The following is a 14,510-nucleotide window of genomic DNA, read 5'->3' as shown; positions in this document are numbered from 1 at the left end:
AAATAAAAAAAAAACGTCGTCATCAGACAATGAAAGAATCTGCAAAATCAGTCCTTGTAAATCTCGCAGACAGTGCAAATGTGACATTAATCACTGTGCTGACTTGGGTAAAAATCCCAGCCTTGCTTATCCAGGGGTAATGCAGGGAGGCGTAGGGAACAGTCGCTTCTGGAGCAGATGCCTAGCCTAGGATTTAAAAAAGCACCAACAATTACAAACCCTGCAACAAATCTCATGTGTAATCCTGCCGGACAGCTTACAGGGTCAAGTCAGGATTTGTATTTTATAGTTTTTTATACAAATAAAACAAGTTAAAAAAAAACAAAAAACAGCAAGGCTATTGAGAGTTCCCCCGAATAACGGCATGTTAATGCCTTGATCAGTGTGATCTGTATGACCGTGTTTGCTGTGCGATGGAGTGCTGAAGGCTGCAGGGTTGTTTGTGGGAGTGGGGGTGTCTCAGTGATGGGGCTCATCAAGGGGTTCTTCACTGGCAGTGTCAGATCAGGGGAAGTGTCCCGTCTGCATTTCAAACCCAACAGCACATCACATGGGGGGGCCCGTGAACGATGCTGAAGTGTCCGATGGATCCTAACTCTGCTTCCTCTCTTTCAGTGCGTTACTTACTGAGGAACAACGTGGATCCCAATCTCTGCAATGATGATGGCTTGACTGCCCTGCATCAGGTAAGGACACTGAGTGGATAAGGGGTGGGTCAGCGTGGAGCTCCAGCCAGAGCATTGCCTCTGCAAGGGGTAACTAGGATTATGCAGACAATGGCAGGTGGGTTCCAGTGGCTTTATTGTACTGCACAATCACTTAAGCCAGGAAAGGAGCGGACGTGACCCGAGTCAGAGACCTTGACAAGCTTATAGCACAATACGAGTGATAAACCTACACAATGGAAACAATACACAAGTCACACGGTAGCACTCCCATCTGCCCTTACTGGCAACCTGATAATGGTCAGGGTCAAACAAGGCAGAAAGACTAGAGAAGCTACTTACACTGTCTGCTGTCGCTGTTCCTATTACAGCCCGCCCCTCCAGCATAGCCTGACTGACACTCAGGACCCCTATTGATATCTAACACTAGCTGTGTTGTTAGCCTTTGCATGAAGGCGTAATCTGCTTGCTCAAAAATCGAATTGCATGAATGCTGTGCTTTGAGGGCGATGAAGGGGTGGCATTGTTCCTGATGGTCTCTTTTGGAACAGAGAGGGAAGGTGAAGACAGTGGGTTTAATAACAAGTGTTTCTGCATCTCAGCGTGTGCGTTGGGTTTTCACTTGTTCTTTCTCTGTCTCATTAATAACATACTTTATGCCTCGGCTTCCGTCATTACTGTCAAGGCTAATGGATGCAGCTGGATATCCACGCATGATTGGACGTGCAAGTGCTATGTGAAGTTCAGTGGACAAGTCCACCAGCAGCTACAGCACAATGCTATTTGTCACATTGACAGCTGCGTGTTCCAGCACATGTAATTAAAGCGTGGCCCGAAATGCTGCTGTAAGAATGACTGCGTCCTTTTTATAAAGGAACATGTTTAATATCTGAGCATTCCACACAGCCTCCTCAGAGCATATAGCAATATTGTATAAAGATTACAACGTATTGTGAAATTATTATGGGTCTCGTGAGAGTTATTCAGCCAATATAGCGAATGTTTATAAAGTGATGTATTTAAATAGAACTCCAGAAACGCTGCTTCAGTATGGCTCTTTCCTTTTTTAAGATTCTTCCACGTTTACTTCCAGTTTCAGCTGCCTTTCTAGTTGCTGAATGCAAATTCTGGTAACAATGATCAGCTAAAATGCAAAGTGGCAAGCGTGCTAATGAGGCAGGAAGAGCATGAGGTGAAGACTGAGTCTCCTGTGCGGAATACAGTTTGGAGGGAGGAGGGGGGAGTTTCTAATGCGTCATGTGAACTTCGTCATGTGATGCATCGCAAGTCCCCAGGGCGCCCGTCGAGTCTGACCCTTCCCTGCCCTAAACACTAAATATTTGATGTTGTGTGTCTCAAAGCTCTTTATCGTAATTGAGATGAGGGCTCGGGAAGCGTGGAGGATACGCCCAGCTGGGTGGCAGATAACAAGGTCCTGGAATGAAGAAGCAGCTTTGTGTTCGGTCTGAGGTCCTGGGGCACAAGCAGAGCGTGCAAATACTAACAAACCAGCCATCCTCACTCTTCAGTTCTTAGGTAATGGGTAGCTGGAAGTGTCTGCAGAGGCGATAATCAGTATTACCAGTGTTGTGTGCGTGCTTTAAAAATGAAAATGTTTGTTGATTTTACTGCCTTCTGTTATTCCCTAAGTAATTCAGCTATCAGTGCAGAAATTAAAGAGCTTGCTGCTCCCCCAACATCAACTGCATGTGGAAATTGAGAAGTTCCCCTTCCAGTTACTGTCAGGGTTTCAGCAGGAAAGCTGGTACTGCCTGTAATTCCTGGGCTTTTTTCTTATCGAAATACTTCTCGTAAAATGCATCTTTTCACAGTGTACTCTTTCCTAGTTAAATGAAAGCAGCCTGACTCTGGTGTGTGCTTGTGTGCCTCTCTCCTCAGTGCTGCATAGATAACTACGAAGAGATCGCCAAGATCCTCCTGAACCGCGGGGCCAACGTCAACGCGCGGGACAACGAGCTGTGGACCCCCCTCCACGCCGCGGCCACGTGCGGCCACGCCAGCCTGGTCAAGGTCCTCATCCAGCAGTGAGTCCCTCCGTCTGCACCCGCAGCACAAAGCCCATAGGGGCACTGCATCATCCACTGTTAAAGCAAAGCAAACGTCCCATGACATTCTAAAAAAACAGCACTGTGATCTTTCAGTTCATTAGTGGGATATTTAACAGGTTCAGCCGCTTGCCGTTGCTGAACCCTTACTGAAAAGTCTCAATGGAAACACTAATAGTCAGATGCAAGGCTAGCTCATTATTCGATTGCCGGCTGACCCGTCACAAACTGTATGATGTCCCAGTTCTGCGGCTTGATGTCTTAGTCTCAGAGTGTGGAAAGAAAAGGGTTTTTGTGCAGCAAGTGGAAAGAAGAATACCTTTTAAAACATCAGAACAGTTAGAATGCAAAAGATGCTGTTCTGTTTTGACACTAGAGATATGCGCTCCTTATCTGAATACAGCTGCCATACTAATTAAGCTCTCCAATTAATTTTCCAATTACTGAGCTCTTGGAGTACATAATAAAAATCTCTGTGTCAGAGATCAGTGTTCAGCTTGACTGAGTAATACCCCTTCCTGCGTGTGCTGTTTGCATTCTGTATTGAAACAGTGTCTGCATATAATCATTGCAGGCTGTATTAAATACATGACAAGGGTCCTCAAATATTTATTTGTACTGAAAACTAAGTTCAAATGGGCATAGTTATACGTATCAGTATTTTAGATTACTTTACCGGTTGTCAGTTTGCTGAGTTATCTATTTATAGTGCAGATCTTCCTGATGAAATAAGCAGAACTCAAAGTGAATGCTGTGCTGTAGCGACTGCTTATTCTGGGTTGAAATGTGTGTCACGGTGCCTCTCTGCTCACAGGGGCGCTGACCTGTTGGCGGTGAACTCGGATGGCAACATGCCCTACGACCTGTGTGAGGATGACCCCACCCTTGATATCATCGAGATGGCCATGGCCAATCGAGGTAAGGGGGCGGGGCGAGGGGGAGGTGGGGGAGGCGGCCAGGAGGCTCAGCGCTCGTCTGGGCAGCAGGTGCTGCACAGCGGCTCAAGGGAATTTAATTCTGCGTTAATGCTATTAAGATTAAGGGTCTGCATGCTGGAGAGCAATGTCTGATCTCTGAATAAGTTTAACTCTTTTCTGAAAAGAACAAAGAAATAATCCCTGTTATAATGTCTGGTTTACCATGTTTGTTATTATACTTACCATGCTTTCACTGTGCTTTATTACACTTTGCTGTGCTTTCACTGTGCTTTATTACACTTTGCTATGCTTTCACTGTGCTTTATTACACTTTGCTATGCTTTCAATGTGCTTTATTACACTTTGCTATGCTTTCACTGTGCTTTATTACACTTTGCTATGCTTTCACTGTGCTTTATTACACTTTGCTTTTACTGTTGGACACTTTTATAAGAGGTGATCCAAAGTCCTCACAAGTAAATGAAAATAAAAAGAAAGTGGTCTAGCCCTGGGTAGTGCAGTGTGAGCTTCCCTACGTTACTCCACAAGCATGGCCAAGGGGATCAGTTCAGTTCCAGGTTCAGTCTCAAAGCCCATCTCTTTTTGAGTTTACCTGGAAATGTGCCCCGAGGCAACAAACTGTGTGGCGGTTGAGACCCCCAAACTCATTTCTCTTGTAACCTAACCCAGGGCTCAAGAGGTGAAAGAACACCAGTGCATTAGCCCCCCACGGCACGAAGCCCCCTCCCTGATCCAACACATCTCTTGTTTTCAGGGATCACCCAGGAAATGATCAACGAGATGCGAGTGGCGGTGGAGAAGCGCATGATCTCAGACATCCAGGAGCTGCTGCAGAGCCGTCAGGACCTGGGCAAAACAGACGAGCAGGGGGCCACACTGGTGAGTGAGGAGCGAAGAGGAGGCGCTGCAGGGACTATCCTCTGAGTAAAGGAACGGTTAGGGTTACACGCTGGATATACAGGACAGTGAAGTCTGGTTGTATTGCGCATTCACTGCTTAATATTCCAGCATCGCAAAGCAGCATTTCCTGGGATGCCTCCCGGGCCGATAGCGTCGTTCTGCAGAAGAAGAGAAAAATGGGTTACTAGACACTTAATGATAGGCTGTATATATTACCGTAGGCTTCCTGCCTCTGTAATAAATCACAGCTAAGAAATCAATCTATCACAGTGATGGGTTTGTGAGCATTCCCTGTATCCTGCATTCACATCTGTAGTCCAAACAGCACCAGATGAAATACCTTATTTGATAAGAGTCCACCTGCACACACAGTCCACTGTTTATAGTGTGGGTGAGATATTGTAGCAGAGAACTGGAAGGCTGGATTTCCTAAAAGTGGCTTATCTCTTCTACCAGCCCGTTCCTCAGTCCTGCTTCAACAGCCTCAATATCATATGTTCTATCATCAGCAGGGTGTGCTGTGGGTATTTGAGCAGATGCTTAACTCAATGCTGCCCTCCCCTGGTTATTTGGTGCACATGTATGCAGGAACACAGCTGGATTTATCAGAGATAGTATCAGGTGCCATTCATCTTCCTAATCTATCTGCCGTGGTGCATTGAGGACAAGGGGAAACAAATAAAAATAAAGCATCGGTTATGTCAAGATGACAAGGTAGTTCATCTGAGGATCTCAACGTAACAGTTTGAAATGCCGAGATCCTGATCTCATTTATCATGTGATCCTGACCCCATTTCCTTTAAGAGAACCCGTTTCTAACACGCAGTTCAGGGTTGAAGGTTGAGGGCTTTTTTCAAATGTAATTTGAACCTGACATCGTGTGCTTTCCCAAGGGTTTAGCAGGCTGTCAAGGGAGCTCCAAGGAGCTCTATAAACTTTTTTTACCAGCAGTACTGGCGCAAGCTCGAGATCCTGAAAGGGACTGGATCTCGCATGCTGTCATCAAGCTGTATGAGGAGAGCATTGTGTCCTAATCTCCTCTCCCTCTTTCCAGCTCCACATCGCTGCAGCGAATGAGCGTTGTGTCCTAATCTCCTCTCCCTCTATCCAGCTCCACATCGCTGCAGCGAATGAGCGTTGTGTCCTAATCTCCTCTCCCTCTTTCCAGCTCCACATCGCTGCAGCGAATGAGCGTTGTGTCCTAATCTCCTCTCCCTCTTTCCAGCTCCACATCGCTGCAGCGAATGAGCGTTGTGTCCTAATCTCCTCTCCCTCTTTCCAGCTCCACATCGCTGCAGCGAATGAGCGTTGTGTCCTAATCTCCTCTCCCTCTTTCCAGCTCCACATCGCTGCAGCAAATGGCTACATCCAGGCCGCAGAACTCCTCTTGGAGCAGGGAGCCCGGGTGGATATCAGAGACATCGACGGGTGGCTGCCACTCCATGCTGCAGCCTGCTGGGGGCAGGTCAGTCCCTCACACTCCTTCTCAAACACCCTGGTCAGATCCATCCCTCCGGGAGTACCAGTGAGCCGTGTTGGGGCTGGGTCTGCCCACACTGCAGAGGCTGTGGATTTACACACATCAGCTTGCAGTCTCTTACACACTGCGTTCAGCCTTTACCTGCAAAAGCTTTCCTTCCACTAGTACTTCTCACTGTTGGTTATTTAAAACATGTAGTGCCACCGACATTTCTTAAGGAAGAAATGAAACTCCTGGAACAGACTATTTAGATAGAAAGGACGTTTACTGTTAGCCCCTTTAAAAAGTAAAACTTTGCCAAAAATAAATAAATAAACATTTGTAAATTTGGAACCCAATGGCAGACAGACAGACAGACAGACATTCAGAGCTCTCCAGTAGATTCCTTCATTGAAACTCTGAAACCCCTGTGCAGAGGTGTGATTGTTTTGTTGTGTGTGTTTCCAGATACAGGTGGCTGAGTTGCTGGTTTCCCATGGAGCCAGTCTGAATGCCAAAACCTACCTGCATGAGACTCCTATCGGTGAGTTCAAGCCCAAACCCCTTTCACTCACCCACACAACCTCCATATACGAGTCTTAATTTCAAAAACAACAGGCACTCATTTGTACCAATGCAGTAATATCCTTGTTTCCAGGATTCATGAGACGGAGGCATCCTAACCCTTACTGTAATCCCCTAACCCCTTTACAGCAATGGGCTCATGAGGGCCATCAGCACCCTGCTTATAGCAGGGAAGCTCATTAGAAGCTGCCAGAAACAGAAGCCTGCTCTAAACCCTGCCAGGCCTTCATAACAATAGCTGTGATGATCACACAGCTGGTAATTATCCTGCCTTGCCAACACATTGGTCTGTTGCTACACTACTCGACTGCCTTCAACATGACGTAGTGTCTGTCTGTCTGTCTGGCTGGCTGCTTGTTAATTGGTCTGGTTGTCGTCTTGTTGTCTTAGTGTCTGCTCTCCTGCCCATCTGTCAAACTAGCTTTCAGCACTGTACTGTCTGTGTATCCCAGCAGGCTGCTAATCCGTCTATTAGACTGATGATCTGCAGACAGATTATTACAAATCTTTATAACACATTCCAAACTGTAGAAACTTTCCTAAACTGCTTGCTGATATGTAGCAAGCAGTAATGCACAGGTAATATCTCCCCTGCATCAGAAGCTGGTGTCCATGTCTCGAAATGAAAGCCACTGTAAATGTGAAGTAAAATAACAAACGACAGGGTTATATAAAGTGTAGCCTAGAACAGTTTCATGAATAGCAAAATGTATTCATAAAAACATTCTTTATACATTCTGAACCCTTTCAGCCCTGAATTATTTTTGTTGAAATGAAGTTCTATAATTCAAAGCTCCTTTATTGCTTATACTGTATATGAGAACAGGACAGCAATATATTTGATGTATATTTCTACCCGACCTCAGACTGGGACCTAGGAGTCCTGTGAGGTTCCAACGGGATTCGACGGCGCTGAGATCAGACAGGACTGAAAGGGTTAAAGAAGGGTTATGAATGGGTCCCATCATCGTGCCGCGGTGATATCAATGGGAAAGCTACTTATTAAAATGTTTCAGTGATCAGTTAATAGACAGTGTAACCGCGGAGTGAAGCCTCAGTGAGAGTGACCGGCTGGCTCTGCTGTGTTGTGTTTCTCAGACCTGTGTGAGGACGAGGAGTTCAAAGCCATGCTGCTGGATCTCAAGCACAAGCATGACATCATCATGAAGTCCCAGCTCACACACAAGACTTCCCTGTGTAGGAGGACCTCCAGTACGGGCAGCCGGGGGTGAGTGCTGCCACCTAGTGCTCAGAGACCAGTCCTGATTCTATCACAACACAACTGGAACACAACAGGAGTGCTGAGCTTTCTCTCCATTTCACTGTTTGAAACGTCCTTTTCTCAAAGCAATCTCTCCGCCTGTAATAGATTATTATTATTATTATTATTATTATTAAGAATTCTGATGACGGTCTTAGTCAAAAAGTCTGTCTGCTTGGTATTGTCTCTCACAAAGCCCAAGCAATAACATACCAAGTCATTTATTACAAGTTTCATTATATAAATGTTACAGCCTTTTGATCATTGATTAATGGGGAAATAAAACTTAAGGAATATGTATTATATGTTAGACTGTGTAGCAGTGAGCAGCATGGATTCTGATTTTAATGAAGGATTAGGATTAAGCCAGTGTTGCAAACCCTTGACACAGGAAGGGAAGTGGATTGCTGGAGCTGGGTCACAGCGTGAGTGTGTGTGTGTCTCTGCAGGAAGGTGGTGCGCAGGGCCAGTGTCTCCGATCGCAACAATCGCTACAGAAAGGAGTATGAGACCGAGGCCATCGTGTGGCTGGGGGGGAAGAAGCCGGAGGAGAGGGAGGGGGACGAGCGGGAGAGAGAGTCCAATCAGGAGAACACTGTTCCGGTAAGGCGGGGGGCGGGGGGGGGGGGCTGCAGAGGCAGGGCGCTTGCTGTCCATTGTGCTGGGTATGAGCATTGTGTACACAGCGGGCTTGACTTGTTTTGGAGCACGGCACTGACCATGCAGTCCTCCCTTTGTCTGCCCACCAGCAGATTTCAATCAGTTTGAGAGAAGAAAAGAATAATAGTCCAGAAATGTGAAATAAAAAGTTTTATTCTGATTTCTTACTCAAATTGTGGAAGAATCACCTGTATAATTAAACAAATTTCCATGTATTCCCTCAAGCAGAAAGCAACACCAGAGAAGTCCAGGAGCTCCAAGCCAGCCAAGGAGCAGAAACCCGCTGGCAGCACTCAGAACGGGAAGATCTCCTTATCCAGCACAGCCACAACCCCCCCTTGCAATGGAGATGCCCCGAGGAGCCCCTCGACCCCAGAGACCCCCAGCTCCCTCACAGACCCCTGGGCTGCCTACAGCGAGCGGGGCCACCAGACCCTGGCGGAGCTGAAGAGACAGAGAGCCGCCACCAAGCTGCTCAGTCACCCGTTGCTCAACGGTCACCTCGCCAACGGGACCGGCCCGGCTGAGACACGCCTGCCCCTGGTCTCCTCCAACGGGAGCTCGGTTTATTACACAGTAACCAGCGGGGACCCGCCCCTTCTGAGGCTGAAGCAGCCAGTGGAGGAGATCAACGAGAAGGCGCAGGGCTGCTGTACCATTTCATAGCGGTTAGCTTGTGGGTTAGGGGATTCCAAGTGATGTCACACAAGGGGGCGGGGCAAGCAGAGATTCTGTACAGGGTCTGAAGCAAGTCACACTGCAGGTGATTGTCTGGTCATTCTCCTTAAAGAACACTGCAGGTTTGAGGATGGGTAGTTGATGGGAGCTGAGGTAAGAACAATGAGGATACCACTGTAGAGCACTGTAGCTGTGAGTCCTCCAAAGTGAACGAAGACTCCCCTTCACCTAGTGACCACCGCAAGAGAGAAACCTGCTGTCTGTCACTGGGGTTGATATGTAGAATACAGGGATTCCATTACTTCATTCTCAGCTTCGGTGAGGTTTCAAAGCAGAAAACGTGCCAATGAATTCAATTATTCATAGAGCAGCGTGTCTGAGAAACCAAAGGATTTAGAGACGCAGAGCTAAGACCAAGCTTTACCTGATCTGAATCCCAGCTGGAAGACAAATACACATTTATTGTCTGTGCTTCAGAAATGATGTATTAAGAAAAAAATGATTCTCATGTGACTGGACACAGCAATGGACTGGAAATGTTACATTTTGAAGCCTGGTCTTTTCTCTCTTTCAACCATACAGGCCATGCTATTGGTGCTTGCTGCCATGACAACAGCAGGTAGGTGGGGAGTAAAGACACTCAGACACTGGCAGAGAACATGAGCTGGCACTCTAACCGCTGAGCCACGTGTATAAATTGTAAATCATACTGTGCAAAGCTGTAAATATGTTATTATTTTTTAATGTAAATGCTTAAATTATCTGTAGTTTACCACAACTGATAATATTTTCGATCTATATTTGTATTATTAAATTAAATATTTTGTAAATATATCTATCTATCTATATCTATATATATCTATGTATATGTATATGTCTCTAGTGTTACAGACAGTGTAAGGTCAGTAGTGCAGTTGTGCTGAAAGCCCCCTCCTAGCGCTGAAGCACAGGGATCAGTGTTAGCGTGCTGTACTACTGTAAATAGATACCGCACTGCACAGAACTATATTTACTCCTGCATACGCTAGGCTAAGCCAGTAAGCTCTTATGAAATGACAATGCTTCTCTTCATCAATACTTTTAGAGATGTGTAAGAGGTGCAGCGTTATATGGACCCAATGTTATCTACAGAACTGGTCAGCTACCCCCTGCAGTTGCAGCTGAGGGACGCCCATCATCATGCATGGACAATGTGTCCTCCGTGACCATGGACAACTGACTGCACACCTTCAGTAGCAAAAGTTACTGACCATAGGGGAGCAAGGACGACCCTTTCATTTCTCATGCTATGAGAGTGTTGGGGTTCTGTTGGAACTGCAGACAAACCCTGGGCACAGATCAAAAGGGACAGCCGCAGGGATAAGCAGGAACAACATCTGTGTCGCTGTGTGACATTTAAACAAACTGTACTCGCACACAGTGGAGGAAGCCTGAGCCCGCAGCGTGCCACTTCAAAGCAGTCAGGGGGCAGTACGTCCTTTAAACGGAGGGTTAAAAGCAAATTACATGTTTTAAACGGCGTTATCAAAACGTGGAGCAAGTAAGTTAGAGGCTGTGTTTGAGCCTCTTGTTGGTTCAGTTTGTGTTTCATAAACCACAGACATATCGGCTAGCCTCTTTATTTCAAGGAATCCACGTTCCATTCCAGAACATTCTATCAGTTCTAAAGAGAACGCTGAAATTAGGAGAGGCATTCCAGGGCATCTTAACCAAGCAGGACCAAGAGGAGGAACAGCTGTATTGCAACTGAGTAGTGTAATAAAAATACTGGTAGGTTCATTGATGACAGTGCCATAGCAGGTAATTATTTTACAGTGATCAGTGCAATGTGTTTCTACCCAGATTTCATACCATGTGCTTTTTAACACTGATGTGAAGGTAGTGTGAGGGTTGCCACTTGCAGAGTCTATCCTGGTTCTTGTGCACTCTGGTATATGAGGCTGATTAAAGTGACAGAGAGGAGATGGTATTCTCTAATGAAAAAAAAAGAGACAAACTACTGATTTTGTAAGTACTGGCAAAATATTGATGGTTGTATCAACAGGTTTTAAATAAATTGTATATTTTGTTCAGATGCTGGTGTTTGTTTTTGCCTTTTATTGCGAGCGTTTGTGTTGAAAGTTGAATATTTAAGACTTCGAATCTACAATTGCACAGGCTGTCAGACTGACAAACAATAAGCCAGCAGAGAGCAGCCTTTAGACTCTAAATTGTACTGTATGAATTCAGGCACTATAAAGTGTGTATCATGCCCTCTGCTGGCTTAATGAGGTATTTCTATTGCAAGTTTTAAAATATGTTCCTATGGAACAATGCAAAGTAAAGCACTGTATTGACTATTCTAGTTGTTATTTTAGTTATGTGTGCTTACTGATTAAAAAAGAATAATGACAATAGGAAGATGTAACTGTGCTGTTCGTGTGACCCTCGTGTGTGCCTCTGTGACATCAGCAAGGTGAATGTCCTTTTAGAAAGCCAGTGCTACTTTAGGAAAACCAACCGTTCTCTTGCAAGAGTCAGTCCTCTTGCAAGAGTCAGTCCTCTTGCAAGAGTCAGTCCTCTTGGTAATAAGGGATGTCCTTTCAGAGTTTGGATTAGGTACTGTAACCCACAGGATGTTATCCATGAAAACCAGGGCTGGCTGTACTGAGCTATAACAGTATAAACCTCCCCCCCCCCCCCCCCCCCCCCCCATTGAAAATAAGCAATGGTATTTTCACTAAAAGACTTTCCTTTCTGCGTTGCCAGTTTCTAGTATCTGACACAATGAGAACAGCAGTGGTTTCCTGCTTCGTTTCTGCTCTGTTGGTGGTTTCCACACTGCTCTCAGACTCTAGACTCTATTGTAAGGAGGCTCATTCAGGCTCTTTCAATAGGACGCCCTTGCCATTGGCCCCTTCACATAATTCACTCCATTCTCAATGAGAGAGCCCACTTGGGATGAGAAGCCAGAAGAATGACGTTTTCAAAAGCCTGCACGCTGTTTCACATCAATCTGAGCTGCACTAGGCAAGGGGGGTGCAGAGCTCTGCTTTCTGGGTGCTCTATGAAACAGAGAACCCTGTCTTTAACCTCAGGTTTTTATTGATTTTCAAGAAACTGCAGTTAGAGTTCAGTGGTGAAGGCCAAGCAGCACATGAATAGTGCAGCCAGCAGCCAATTAATCAAAAATGAGCAGAAGGCTAATAAAAGGGGGGCTTTATGAGAATGTAAAGAAAATACATACAGGGGATACACTGCACGGCACTTTCATTGCGTGGCCCCAAGGCTTTAAACTGTAACGTACTGGAGTTGTATCCGACGGGAATGAAGACGCTCGTTCGGAGCACGTTGCTTTTTTTCCCACTGATATTTCTGTCTGCAATGTGCTGTGGCTGCATGAATGCGGTGCGGGTCTGTGCAGAGCAGGAGCCAGCTGGCTGTGTGTCAGAGAGCTCAGTGTGGAAGAACGCCAGTGTTCAGTGCAGCCCCGCCTTGCAGAGCTCTAGGGGTTGTGGATGAATGCACATGCTAATGAAACCCAGCCTGACAAACACCCAGCCCCAGGGATTTCACAGGGAAGAGCTCAACTGTCTGGAAACTGGCATTGTGTTAAAAAAAAAAAAAAACACTGGTCACTGCTATGTTCCCAGACTCCCTGGGAAGAAGAACTTACCTTGCCTGGTTTTCTTAAAACTTGTGTGTCCTGTACAAGATGCACCTCCCTGCTCCTTTCATTTCTGTGTCTGGCACGTGTACAGCAACAGCCGATAGCAAGTATGCACTAGAACCTGCTTGGAAGAGGCATGTTATAAAGCAGCGTGGAAAGTTTTAGGAGGTACAGGTCTGTAGAAAGCCATTGAAACTCCCCACCAGGTGAACGCAGAGAGGAAATAAGACTTCTGGACTTTTCGTTTGATTCTTAAGCAGATAATATACTGGGGCCTTCCCCACATTGTTGCTTTTTCACATGTTAACCTCTGTGTCCCCAAAAGGTTAGAAAAACCTGCCCCCCCCCCCCCCCCCCCCAGTATCAGTTTCTGTTCCACTAGATAAGGTTACATTCTGCCCTTATTTCTCAAAGCCAGAACTAGATAACATGTCATGTATTACAGTAGTACCAGTAACAATGAAAGTACAGTTCAGATTAGAGGATAAAACAATATGTATTATAATCTATTTTAGTGGGGCTGCTTCTGTATGTTCTGCAGTAAGATGTGGAAGAACAAAGCAGGCCCTTCAACACCAGCATGCAAATCGAAGTCCTGCTTTGTATAGCTCTGAGCTCAACACCCTAACGTTGTGTGTTTGAGATATTTAGCAGGCGGGTAGTCTTGATGTGTAGAACAGGAAATATGTAAGATTGTACACATGTCAGCAGCATGTACAGAAGCTCACAGACATTTCAAAGAAACAAGCCTCGTTTTTTGTTCAGCTTTCTTATTTCTGTGAAGCCTCGTTATCACCTTTCAAAAGCGTTTCACTGCTCTTTGGAAGCAGAGAGAACAGTTGCTATAGCAACGGGAAGAAGAGACATGTTACAGGTGTCATACTGGGATAGCGCAAAGGCTAGCATCAATCATGAAGCAGCTTTCCAGTGTACCTGAGCGTCAGTGTTTAAGAGACACCACGGTGGACAGCACTAAACTCCTAATGCTTGACAGATCCCTCATTTTCTGTAATGCAAACACACCCTGATACACTTATGAGCACCATATCAATTCTGCTAAACATTATTACAAGTTATTTATCCCCACATGTTAACAATTGAATCGTGTGTGTTAAGCTTACAGATTATCAGTCAAGAGTGTCTGGGTTTTTTAAAGACAGATAGGAGACAGAGTGAAGCAGTCAGTTCTAGGTGTTTTCTAGACAATTCTCTGTGAAATACAGCGAGTAAAATGCAAGCAGCTTGTGAAGCGCTGTAGTGAATACCAAATGAATGCGCGGATAAGAGTTTCCAATATGTTAGGCATGACTTGTTTAAAAGAACTGCAAATGATAATGTGCGTGTAAAGGAATTGATTATTGAGATACAAAGTGTTACAGGATCTCTCATATAACACGGGGTTCTCTGATATAACTAAATCAACTCATGCAGCTAGAACTCAAACAAGGATCCTGTCAGGTTTACACAAAACTGTCGTGAACAAGCTTGAAGCAGTAAAATACTGACAAAGAAAATGGCTTTATTATTTTAAAAATGCAAGAGTCTCAAATATAGGAGGTCAAATATCTAATATAAACACACCATTACAATGCTTCATAACCCTGACCCACCTGTATCAGTCCTGCAGCTCACGCCACGTTATGAAATAC

At 45.4% G+C, this 14,510-nt stretch overlaps 1 protein-coding gene across 2 annotated transcripts in view; it reads left to right on the top strand.

Moving 5' to 3' along the window:
* LOC131702105 (protein phosphatase 1 regulatory inhibitor subunit 16B-like) overlaps positions 1–11,287 on the top strand; it is a 32,111-nt gene extending 20,824 nt beyond the window's left edge. The window contains exons 4-12 of one of the 2 annotated variants that reach the window (XM_059003983.1): positions 616–686; positions 2,565–2,710; positions 3,546–3,649; positions 4,424–4,548; positions 5,909–6,034; positions 6,497–6,572; positions 7,712–7,841; positions 8,324–8,477; positions 8,760–11,287. In XM_059003983.1, the coding sequence (XP_058859966.1) occupies positions 616–686; positions 2,565–2,710; positions 3,546–3,649; positions 4,424–4,548; positions 5,909–6,034; positions 6,497–6,572; positions 7,712–7,841; positions 8,324–8,477; positions 8,760–9,200 (1,373 nt within the window). In that variant the 3' untranslated portion in view covers positions 9,201–11,287. The remainder of the gene's footprint in view (positions 1–615; positions 687–2,564; positions 2,711–3,545; positions 3,650–4,423; positions 4,549–5,908; positions 6,035–6,496; positions 6,573–7,711; positions 7,842–8,323; positions 8,478–8,759) is intronic. The other variant, XM_059003984.1, reaches the window with a different exon arrangement.
* The last annotated feature ends 3,223 nt before the right edge of the window (positions 11,288–14,510 follow it).

This window comes from Acipenser ruthenus, chromosome 29, assembly GCF_902713425.1.
Source record: "Acipenser ruthenus chromosome 29, fAciRut3.2 maternal haplotype, whole genome shotgun sequence".
NCBI lineage: Eukaryota > Metazoa > Chordata > Actinopteri > Acipenseriformes > Acipenseridae > Acipenser > Acipenser ruthenus.
Note: the sequence above shows the minus strand (reverse complement) of the source record. Positions and strands in the feature narration are given on the sequence as shown.